This window comes from Tachypleus tridentatus, chromosome 3, assembly GCF_004210375.1.
Source record: "Tachypleus tridentatus isolate NWPU-2018 chromosome 3, ASM421037v1, whole genome shotgun sequence".
Lineage (NCBI taxonomy): Eukaryota > Metazoa > Arthropoda > Merostomata > Xiphosura > Limulidae > Tachypleus > Tachypleus tridentatus.
Window position 1 is genome coordinate 20,398,738 of NC_134827.1, and position 11,588 is coordinate 20,410,325.

Consider the following 11,588-nt stretch of genomic DNA (forward strand, 5'->3'; position numbering starts at 1 on the left):
ACAAAGATAAAGTTACTTATTGTGATCTTGCCCTTGTAATACGTTCCTTCTGGTTTCCATTTGATATTTCTCGTAACGTTACAACAATTGAAGTTGGCTGTATTTAAATTTTTTCGTTTCTCCAACTGTACAGCAAAACATTTCTCTAGAATACTAAATTATTTCGGGAATGTTTCTTTTTCAATTAAAGTTAATAATTGAGACTTTGTTGGGTGTTTGTCTAAATGTGAAATGTGTGTGAAACGTGTTTAAAATCTATACCCACTGGGAAAAGCTTGAAAAACGGCAGTTGTTTGATCTTCCATCCTGTTTCTCTACTGTAGCTGCAACCAGGAATATTAATGTTTCCAAGATACTGGGAGAAGAGCACAAGAAGTAAAATTGTTCTGAGAAAGAAACAACAAGAAGATACAGATATTTTAATACTGGATTGTAAGAACACTGAATACATAACTGGAAAAGCTATTTCTTGCAACAGAGTTTATATGAATGTTTAACAGTAGTAATTAATATCCGTTTGATCTTAGCTGTTAATGTTCTCAAAGTTAACCCTTTTACAGTGTTATGTGTAAGGCTACCCTTAGATTATCTATATATTTAGCAGTAATCATATCTCCCTGTATTCCTTCACCAGTGTATTTGCCATAAATATAAACATTTATTATTAAAGTTTTGATACGTAAGAGAGTTGTTTAGGTAATCTCTACAGTGTTTTGTGTGTTTGACGGAGAAAGTAGAAGTATATTTAATATACTTGTAGGTTGGACAAGATACTTTCAATAGTGAACTGTGTTGCTTTGTACTAGAAACAAACGATTCTCCTTTTCTTTCAGATAGCGATGAGGTTTCTAACATACGTAGCGTATCAGTTTGGTTTGTTTTGAATTTCGTGCAAAGCTAAATGAGAACTCTCTGCGCTAGCCGTTCCTAGCTAGCAGTGTAAGACAAGAGGAAGACTGCTAATCATCATAACCCACCGCCAACTCTTCGGCTACTCTTTATAAACGAATACTTGGATTCACCGTCACATTATAACGCCCCCACGGTTAAAAGGGATAACACGTTTGGTGTGACGGGGATTCGATCCCGCGACCTTAAGATTATGACTCGAGTGCTTCAACCACTTCGCCATACCGGGACCTTGACTTATTCGTGCGATACCATAAAATACAGTTCCTGCAGGACCAAGTGGTTAAAGAACTCGAGTCGTAATCCGAGGGTTACGGGTTCGAAACCCTATCGCACCAAATATGTTCACCCTTTCAATCTTGGGGGAGTTATAAAGTGACGGTCAATCCAAGTATCCGTTAATAAAAGAGTAACCCAGTTGGCGGTGGGTTGTGATAGCTATCTGCCTTCTCTATAATCTTACACTGCTAAATTAGTGACGGCTAGTGCAGATAGCCTTCGTTCAGCTTTGCGCGATATTCATATCAAGCTATAAAATATTTCATATTTCACAAATAAAACCTTCACTGGAGTATTACAAGTTTCTCTATAATACTAACAAAATACCATTGATAAGTTAATTATAAAACAAGACTTACATAACTGCTATTCCCCAGTTTTTACTAGCTTTAAAACCTGCTTCTTCGAATAGAGAAAGTCCAACCAACGATATGGTAGGGACGAAAACTAAAGGTGTTAACCACTGATGTATCATTCCTATAACACCTGTTAGACCTATAACCATTTCAAGGATGGATGCCCCAATGATAGCGCCTTGTATCTAAACAAATATATCAAGACTTACATTTTAAATGATGCAAATATATATAGATTATTGAATTTAAAGTATGTAGGATATGTGATGTTATACATATATTTTTATAGCGATGTTTGACTCATTTTAATACACGAGACACACATCATTAAATATGTATTGGGAAAGTAATGTTTGTTCTCTATATTTGCAGAAGATTATATAGCGTAAGAATCAATAATAAGAATAAGAATCAAAAGATGAATTACGCTCATTAAGTATAAAAGGTAATCATCACAACACGATATGTTGGGTAGTTACAGTCAGTATACTTTAAACCTCGGAAGCTATATTTGTGATAAACGCTTAATAAACGGAAAAGTATCCCAAATGTTGGCGGTGGATGGTGTACTCTAGCTGCTTTCCCTCTAGTCATACACTGCTAAATTAGGGACAGCTAGCGCAGATAGCCCTCTTGTAGCTTTGCACGAAATTCAAAAGAAAACGAAGAGGAAAACTACAGACATTTGACCAAGAACGTTAATAGATTACAAACATGGCAAACATTCAACTCTCCTGGAATATTATATTACAGTCAATCCCAGTATTCGTTCGTTGAAGAGTATCATAGGAGTTGGCAGTGAGAGGATATGACAATTAGCTGTTTTCCTGTGTACTTACACTGCAAAATTGGGTATGGCTACAGATAACCCTCGGGTTACTTTGGGCGAGATCCAAAAACAAACCAGAACAGATGGAAGATTCAGTACTCCTTGAAAAACGCTTATATGTAAACCATTATTTGTAATAGCCTTTATACTAAACTGTGTTATTGTTTATATATTAAAATATATTTGTGTTAAGTATAGTAACTTGGAGACTTGTCGGAGATGAATCGTAACAGGTAACATGCGATTTTTATTTTAATAATAAAATTTATAAAATTAACGCGTTGAGTAAAAACCTGCGTCTTTAATGAAATTGATAAAGTCGTTGAATCTAAAATAGTTCTTATTACTACAGAAATAATTTGTTTTCATTTATCCAAATCTCCATCGTTAACTTAACATTCTTATTAATTTCCAGGTGTTCTCATTTAGTAGTGAATCAGATTTAAATAATTTAAAATTTTATGACAATAATTGCTTTATTTTGTTCAATAATTAACAAAATCCTTGCTTCTGATATCGGATACATAATATTCCAACAAGCTGTTTTGATATAATTTCTCACCTCTCGCATTCTGATTTGCCAGATTTCTTGTAGCTCTTCATTTGTTGCCGACAACATTTCTTCTTCACTAGGACACTTCCACTGAGGTAAACTCAAAGTAGCAAATATTGGAATCAGAAAGGCTGAAGAAGGGCCTTGAATAATGGGTAGTCTACATAAAAACACTAAATAAGTTTTTAGTCTAAGTATTAAATCAGCTCTTTGTATAATTACTCAGAGTCCAAGCGACAACAAACAATATCAAAACTCTCCCGAATGTATAAACATTTTTATTAAGAATTTGAAACAGTTTCAGAGTTCGACATCAAGCTGTATTATTGTCTCGTAATCTCTCACAGCAACAACTTCAGTATTCACCAAACAGGTTCTTTCATACACACAGTTTGAAGTCATTCCGTCAAAATGATTTTCAAATTTCAGCTGTTTCGTTTATGTTTCTACTACTAATTATGCTTTATACAATGACATTGCCTACTTTCAATAATGCTATACTGTAGTTTACTTTGCTAAAGGCTGGTTTATAAACATTTCATTTCCAAGATCACCATTCTTACCGTATTTTATTTAGAGAATTAAGATAGTTGTATCTCAACGCTTCTCTCAAAAATCAAAATACACAGAGATTCCAAAGAGTCACATCAGTTGTCTATATACATATGTCTTCATGAGGAATATCTTTAATTGACGTTTCATTTTCCAGCTGCATGACATAGTTGAACGGGTGTGGCCTAGTGACCAGTATACGTCAGCTATAACTTCACTTTGTCGTTGGTTTGTTTTATGAGTGAGACGGTCATATCCCACTATTCTATAATAATGGAAATTGCAGTGAATACCGTGTCTAGCTGTTGTTTTCACAGTTTTACAATTCTAAAATAGACTTTACAACATTCTTCGTTTACACATTCTGTACAAACAAAATATTAAGCTGTTGATTTATAACAAAGAAAAAAAAGGTTTGTTACATATTGTTGCGATAATGTACGTCAATGTAAATACGTAACATGGTTATCATTTCAGAATATTACAGTTTTATATACATACATGTGGAAACGGCTGATATGGATAAAGAAAGCACTATATTGAGGAGCGACCAACCTTTCGACCTTCTTCGGTCATCGTCAGGTTCATAAAGGAAGAAAAAGGTAGCTCACCGATAGCTGACCACATGTTTGAAAGAGGTTGTGTAATTGAGTGTAGGAATGTAGAGGGCGTGTTTAGATGTTGGATTATATTTATTAATATAGGTATAAAGGTGTTCCTTTGTATTGGTTTATTTTTAGCTTGAGTTGTTGTATAAGTAAGGCTTCTTTAATTTTACGTTTGTTTATGTTTGTTTCTTTAAGTGTGTGGATGTTCTCTACAGCTATGTTTTGTTTATTTGAGTTGCAGTGTTAGAAAACGTGTGAACAACACTAAATAAATAAAAAAAAAGGCACCTTCACACAATTGAACAGCCGCCTTCAAACATGGGATCAGCATTCTGTGAGTTACCTCTTTCTCTCTTTGTGAACCTGACGATGACCGAAGAAGGTCGTAACGTTGTTCGCTCCTAATATAGTGCTTTCTCTACTCATACCAGCCGCTTTTACAAATATAGTTTTCTCTACAAGTATGTTTTCTCGTCATCACGGATTACAGCAACATGATATTGAAAATATTCCCCACTTTTAAGCCTTTAAGCTTAGATGGATGAAATTTGCTCTTACCTTGTAACGAAAGTTGACTGGATTAGGGTTCCTAAACCTGACACAAAAAATATTGTTGATGTTATGTAGCCCCTCGCCGGGTCGGTTTCTTGGATGCAGAGCTTTGGTGTGACTAAGTAAGAATATGCCAAAGTCGACCCGAACATCATCAGGAATTGCTATTAATGTAAAACCAATAAATACAGTTTAGTTTTCATGTTTTAATCAAATACCACTTGAAATACGTTCTAAATAAGTGTAAGATGTTTTTATTAAACACTAAAGAAGGAAACTAAACTGTTTCTATATTAGTGTTTCAGCAATATGTAACATTAACCATAATAATTTATTCTTCCATTCTATTTAGTGGACAATATAACTGAATAAAAAAGAATTTTATAAGGTGCAACTGAATAATTTCTGTGAATTTCACCGCTATCTGTGATTTGAAATATTAGTGATGTGTTTATAGTTGAGCCAAATAAAGCACACAAGAAGAAATGTATTAACTTAGGACAAGACAAAAAAGTTTTACGCGTGTCACGTTTCAGATTCGAATGGTGCTTTGCCCATTTACGTGATTTAAACTATGACATTAAGAATACACAGAGGAATCTCATATCAAAACTTCTCAAGATCTTCTGTAAATGTAATTCTGCAAAAATGCATATTCTAACTGAGCTAAAAGTTAGGACACCCTAACTCCTAATGGGTAGTGTTAACCTCTTCGGCTGAAATAACTGCAGTCAGACGCTTGTTGTAGCCATCTGCCAGTCTCTGACACCGGTCTGAAGAAAGTTTGTCCCACTCCTCAATGCAGAATTCTTTCAGCTGTGGGATGTTTGAGGGGTTTCTTGCATGTGCAGCTCTTTTCGAGTCACCCCAGAGCATCTCAATGAGATTAAGATCTGTGCCTTGACTCGGGCATTCCAGAACTCTCCATTTCTTAGTTTTCAGCCAGTCCTTGGTGGATTTACTAGTATGTTTTGGGTCATTGTCGTGTTGCAGGGTGCAGTTCCGCTTCAGCTTTAATTTTCGTACAGATGGTCTCATTTCATCCTCAACCGCCGTCTGATACACAGTAGAATTCATGATGGATTCTATGATTGTGAGCTGTTCCGGTCCTACTGCAGCAAAGCAGCCCCAAATCATGACACTTCCATCTCCATGCTTGACAGTTAGTATAAGGTTCTTTTCTTGGAATACTTTATTTGGTTTACGCCAAATATGTCCTCTGTTCTGGTGTCCAAATAATTCGATTTTGGACTGTCTAAAGAACATTATTCCAGAAGTCCTGGTCTTTGTCTACATTCTCTCTGGAAAACTTTAGTCTGGTCTTGATGTTTCTCTTATAGAGCAAAGGTTTCCTCCTTGCACACCTCCCATGCAAGTTAAAATTGTGCAGTCTCTTTCTGATTGTAGAAGCATGCACTTTCACATCAACAGTAGCCAAAGCCTGCTGTAGGTCCCGTGATGACATGTTAGGGTGTTTGGAGACTTCTTTCAGCATCTTGTGGTCTGCTCTCGGGATGAACTTGCTTGGACAACCAGACCTGGTCATATTGGCAGTTGTTTTGAAAGCCCTCCACTTGTTTACTATTTTCCGGACAGTGGAATGGCTGACTTCAAAATCTTTTGAAATCTTTTTAAATCCCTCACCAGACTCATTAGCTGCTACAATTTTCTTACTGAAGGCCTCAGACAGCTCTCTTTCTCTCACCACGCTGCTCACTCTCATTTCAACAGTCAGGAGCACACCAAACTAAATGTGTGAGGTTTAAATAGGGCAAACCTCATTCGAAATGCTGAGTAACGATGTTCTAATCGTGTGCACCTGGTGTAATACACCTGTGTGTCAGCTGAGCCATTTTAACAGGGAATAAATGTGGGGACATCCTAACTTTTCCTCAGTTAGAATATTCATTTTTTTTAGAAATACATTTACAGAAGATCTTGAAAAGTCTTTTTCTAGTTTTAATTGTTTAGTTAGATTCCTATAATCTCTCAGTATTGTTAAATTTAAGATTAAATATCTATATATCCAAAAATGTTAGAAAAATACACATGCTTTCTTAGGGTGTTCTGACTTTTTCACATGACTGTATCTTTAATGTATTACTGACATACTCCGTATTTGTGTAATTCTGACCTTCAAGACCTGTTAAATGAGGTTAGGTTGATTATTATGATATTCCGTGTACTTTTACATACAAACATTTAATTGTATATATCAACGAGCAAAGTATCATCATTCAATATGTTATGCTCCATAAACATAAATATTTTTGTCTCAAAACGTATTTTTTTCTACAGTTGAGAGTTACTGTTTCAGATCGTATCTAATGTTAAAACTCAAAAGAAAACATTTCGTTCTGAACGAAAATTTGTGCGACACGTTGTAATCTTGAACAAAATCAAATAAAAGATCAAAATTAGCCCTCATGTAAAGGAAAATAGGAGAAAATATGAAGTTTAACTTCATTTAGACATCAAACTAATCATTAATGAGGACTAGTGGTAAGAATACTAGGTGAAAATAAGTTTTGAAAATAAAGTTCTTGACAGTTTAATGCAAAATAATAATATTAAAATAATGTAAGATATTATATAAATATATAAGGTGTAACATATTACTGACTTAGAAAATACGAATAGTAAAATTCGACAATAAACTCCATGTTCTCACCTGAATCCCAAGTAGAATACACAGGTACCAACGAGGAACTTCATCCACAGAGTATAAGATGTCACCCTTGACTCTGTCTTCGTCTTTGATGTCCACAATAGAAACCTTCATGTTGAAAAATAACAGATGGTTTATAAGGCAGATAATTGTTTGTTTAATTACTTCCTACTTAATTTTTTGTAGACATAGTGCTGCTCAGCGTAAGGAGCCGGAAATTTCCTTCATATTTACACTGAATGTCCTTCAGAGGTATATTACACTAAATTAGGTGGAATTAGGGTAGTATCTAGACGTGTTTTTGTGTTATAACTAAATCTTTGTTGATATCATAATACATTCTTTAGGACAAAACATAATAAATTAATGTAGGCAACTCTTACGTTTTATATTGCTACATAAATTTGGTTTAAGATTCGTATTAAGAAGTGTGTGTAATTTTGACATTTGTCCACTTCTCAGTAGTTCAGCGGTAAGTCTAAAAGTTGATAATGCTTGTAGCCGGGGTTTCGATACCTGTGGTGAGTACACTATGCTACTGTGTAGACTTTTTTCTTATTCCTTTGTTGGGTGGGTACGTTGACAGGGGGGGGGCATGTGGTTAAGGCGTTTGACTCGTTATGCAAGTGTCGCAGGTTCGATTATCAGTCGCACCAAACATACTCGATGTTTTAACCGTGGGCGCGGTATCATATTTTGCAGTATAACATTAGATTAACCGCGAGTTTATAACGCCCAACAATTGAAAAATTGATCACGTTTGTTGTGACCGGAATTGAACCTGCGACCCTAATTTGAGAGTAAAGTGCCTTCACCAATGACAATGCACAACCCAGTTTTGTGTTTAATAACAAACAAAGCAACAATAGATATTACGCGATTTTTCAATAAAATTATTTTATTCATTTTTTTTTTACATAGAAAGAGCAATTATAACTAACCCGATAGCCATTACAACATACGTTAGACTATGTAATAGAATATAAGTTTTAATCCACTTTGTCATGAAGAGAACCATACGGTTAGCACGAAAGTTAATTTATTTGTTTTGTTCAATTCATTTATAGTCACGTTGCACTTCACTCAAACAGATTCATTTTCACGGGGAATATAGATAAACTGTCATAGTAACTTAAACAAGTATTACTGTAGATTTAGTGTGATGTTGAGCTAATTTTTTAGATAACATGTAAAACCAACGTATTAAGAAACATTTTGAGAAACTACAAAATATATATATTCTGAAAAAAAGTTTTAAAACATTTATTTATTCTTATATTATTGGATATTCTATAATACTCTAGTTCTATTCTTACATGTTTCTTTATTTCTGTTGTTGTTTGAATTAAGCCCAAAGCTACTGAATGGGCTATCTGTGTTCTGCCCACGACGGGTATTGAAACTTGGTTTTTAGCGTTGTAAGTCCGCAGACATACCGCTGAGCCATTGGAGGGCTTTTTTTTCTTTATAAAGTACTTATTAACTAAAATAACCTAGTTCATTTGTTACGAAATTCTTACACCAAGTCTCTTACCTTCGGCTCGTCGATTTCGTTCAGCATTTCGTTTTCTACGACGTTTTGTTCTATCTACGTGTAAAGATATAGATAAATATATACACACACAAGCATTTTAATATTTAAAGTGAAAAAAAATCGAAACCTATTTGGTTTCTTTCAGCTCATTCGTATTATATATATATATATAAACAAGTTACTTTTGTATTGACAGTATTCAAATTTCAGTTGTTTATTAAGAGGTCCATGCTTAAAAGCTTAGTAGCCAATCTTATTTTCATATGATCAATCTTTGGCTGTTTTTACATAAGATAAAAAATTGGGTTCATATCATCTTTATTATAAATTAACACATGTTTTACTAACTTTATAGGATCAGTAGCAGAAACATTGTCGCCTTTGTCACCGACATAGTAGTGGCAGCGTTGAAAGATCTACAATATGGCGGAAGTCCTACATCTACTTTTGCCAAGATACAGCTTATTTGAGCTGATCGGAAACTCCACAGCCTTGAAGGACTGCGTAGGAAGCAGGTATAACAGTAAAATCGACAAGTTCAGGCGAGTTGTGGTTTCGATTTTACACGTTAATATACAAGGAGGCTTACACAACAAGAAGTTTGTACTCTACAGGGTTTGCACGAACATGGTATTGATATCATTTTTATAAACAAAACATATCTGAATAGAAACAACGAATTCAGATTAACTGGATGTACTGTTATCTCAAGCCTTAAATCAAAATAGGAGAGGAACCGCGGTATTATACAAAAGTGACATGACCGTAACACATGATGAAACTATTAGAGAAAGTAATAACGAAATTCTAGTTTGCCACTTTAAGCCTGCTAATACAATAGCGTTCACGTTAGCTGTGTTTTCTGCATCCCCTCGGACGGCGTCAGATACGAGTATATTTCAACAATTTCTATGTAGAAATACTACATTTATCTTAAGTGATTTAAACTCAAAGTATACCAACTTTCCATGTAGGAAAACAAACAGGAAGGAGATAATTATAAATAAATTTATGGAAGAAACTGACCTTGTGGTTATAGATGATAACATTCCCACACATACCCATATAGATGACTCTCAAGACATTCTTGATTTGGTAATACTTACCCCAAACATTTTGCTATATATTTCTAATTTCTGCGAATTAGCTAACATAGGAGGGGAATCACGACTCCGCGCATTTCACGCTGTTCCACCGAACGACCAATTCACGTGAATCCCCTCCCCTTTTCTGTAACTTTTCACGGACAAAATTTGGAAATGTTCAGCACATATCTCAACTTGTCTCCCGTTGAAATAGATTTTATCACACCCAATGAGCACACGATTGATAATTTAGCTTTTCCCATAACTTCTACTAAAATCCGCAACCTCGACTGTATCCCTATGTGAGATAATATAACTTAAATTTAAGTCGCAGAAACTAACTCCCGAGATCCATTCGCACGTAACAGAAAGATTCCAATTTATTATTATGCAAAACTGCCACACTAAAACAATAATTAGTGGGGAAAATAACACAATAAAACCATTAATAACACGGCAGCATGATATTAACCGGGAAGATTTCTGCCTATCCAAAGATGAAAGCAAAAAATACCAAACTATAAAGCCATTAATGTCTCAACTGATTTTACTAAAGCAGAACTATTTACCCAGTATCTTGCGTCAGCCTTCCAAATCCCAAGCCTCCCATCATTGTTCGATTCCAATTGGTGGATTCGGCAAATAGCCAAATGTCGTTTCTAAGAAAACACACACACACAATAAAACACACCTGTAACAATACAACACGCCCGATTTAATTAGAGTAAAATTAGATATCGACAAGCAAGCCTTGCAAGGCCACGTGGTTAAGGCGCTCGACTCATAATCTTAGTGTCATTGGTTTGAATCCCCGTCACACCAAACATGCTCGCCTTTTCAGCAGTGGGAGCGTTATAATGTGACGGTAAATCATGCTATTCGTTGGGAAAAAGAGTAGCTCAAGAGTTGGTGGTGGCTGATGATGATTAGTTGCCTTCCCTCTAGTCTTACACTGCTAAATTAGGGACGACTAGCGCAGATATGTCTTGTGCAAGTTTACGCGAAGTTCAAAATAAACAAAACACAAATATCGAAAACCAAAATAACTGCCCATCACTTAAAACAGGTTACCCCCCCTACTGGTAAAGAAGAATTATAATAGTCATTCCGATAACAACTACAGACTTACAAACTCTGATAAATTAAAAGAAAATAAGTCTCCTCAACTTGACAGGAAAACGTATTGAAAAGATAATCGCGAACAGGCTCTTATTTTATATAAAAACCAATAAGAACTTGTTCCACTATCACAAAAGCTGTTGAATGTTTTTTTAACATCAAGAAATACTGCAACTGTCATATGTTTGTGGTTAAATAATTGAAATACAGTTTCTGTTGATCTAACTAGGTGATCATTGGGCTACATTTAGCATAATGAATTGATTTTCAAACTATATGAACTCAAAATCCACACACAGTTATTCAGTGTATTTCAAGCTTTGCTCAATCACATAATCTAATGGTGTAATAGGTAGTGTGTAGCTCTATATCCTAACTAAACACAGGCAATTATATTTCACCGAGTTGTTAAAACAGAAAAAAAGAAACTAATCCAAATACAACTAACCCTACCACACACCGATATAAAATACACTAAATTTATAAAACTACTCGATGTTACCTTCAATCGGTCTTTGCGCTGTAGGAATCACGTTAGCAAAAT

The 11,588-nt window shown here is 34.9% G+C and overlaps 2 protein-coding genes and 1 pseudogene across 3 annotated transcripts in view; all 3 read right to left on the reverse strand.

Annotated features, from left to right (window-relative positions):
• Nucleotides 1-11,588, reverse strand: part of LOC143247927 (solute carrier family 23 member 1-like) — a 190,113-nt gene that overhangs the window by 75,219 nt on the left and 103,306 nt on the right. The window lies entirely within an intron of this gene.
• The window catches only part of LOC143247869 (solute carrier family 23 member 1-like), a 108,407-nt pseudogene that overhangs the window by 3,112 nt on the left and 93,707 nt on the right, over nt 1-11,588 (reverse strand). The window contains exons 8-10 of the transcript XR_013026734.1: nt 2,936-3,086; nt 1,548-1,729; nt 266-386 (exon numbers count right to left, since the gene is read on the reverse strand). The product of XR_013026734.1 is annotated as a solute carrier family 23 member 1-like (transcript). The remainder of the gene's footprint in view (nt 1-265; nt 387-1,547; nt 1,730-2,935; nt 3,087-11,588) is intronic.
• On the reverse strand, nt 3,582-11,588 carry LOC143247870 (solute carrier family 23 member 2-like). Its single transcript, XM_076496428.1, has 5 exons — nt 11,547-11,588; nt 8,841-8,894; nt 7,310-7,414; nt 4,645-4,802; nt 3,582-3,663 (listed from the first exon to the last, which is right to left on the reverse strand). Exons 2-5 carry the CDS (start codon nt 8,865-8,867, stop codon nt 3,582-3,584), a joined length of 372 nt encoding a protein of 123 aa, XP_076352543.1. The 5' UTR covers nt 8,868-8,894; nt 11,547-11,588.

What these genes read in the sequence shown, in the direction of transcription:
- LOC143247870 (XM_076496428.1), bottom strand. Translation starts at nt 8,867, where the DNA reads ATGCTGAACGAAATCGACGAGCCGAAG. An exon ending in GTATTCTACTTGGGATTCAG is followed by an intron (nt 4,803 to 7,309) that starts GTGAGAACATGG and finishes TTACATTAATAG; the next exon opens with CAATTCCTGATGATGTTCGG. An exon ending in CAGTCAACTTTCGTTACAAG is followed by an intron (nt 3,664 to 4,644) that starts GTAAGAGCAAAT and finishes ACTGGTCACTAG; the next exon opens with GCCACACCCGTTCAACTATG.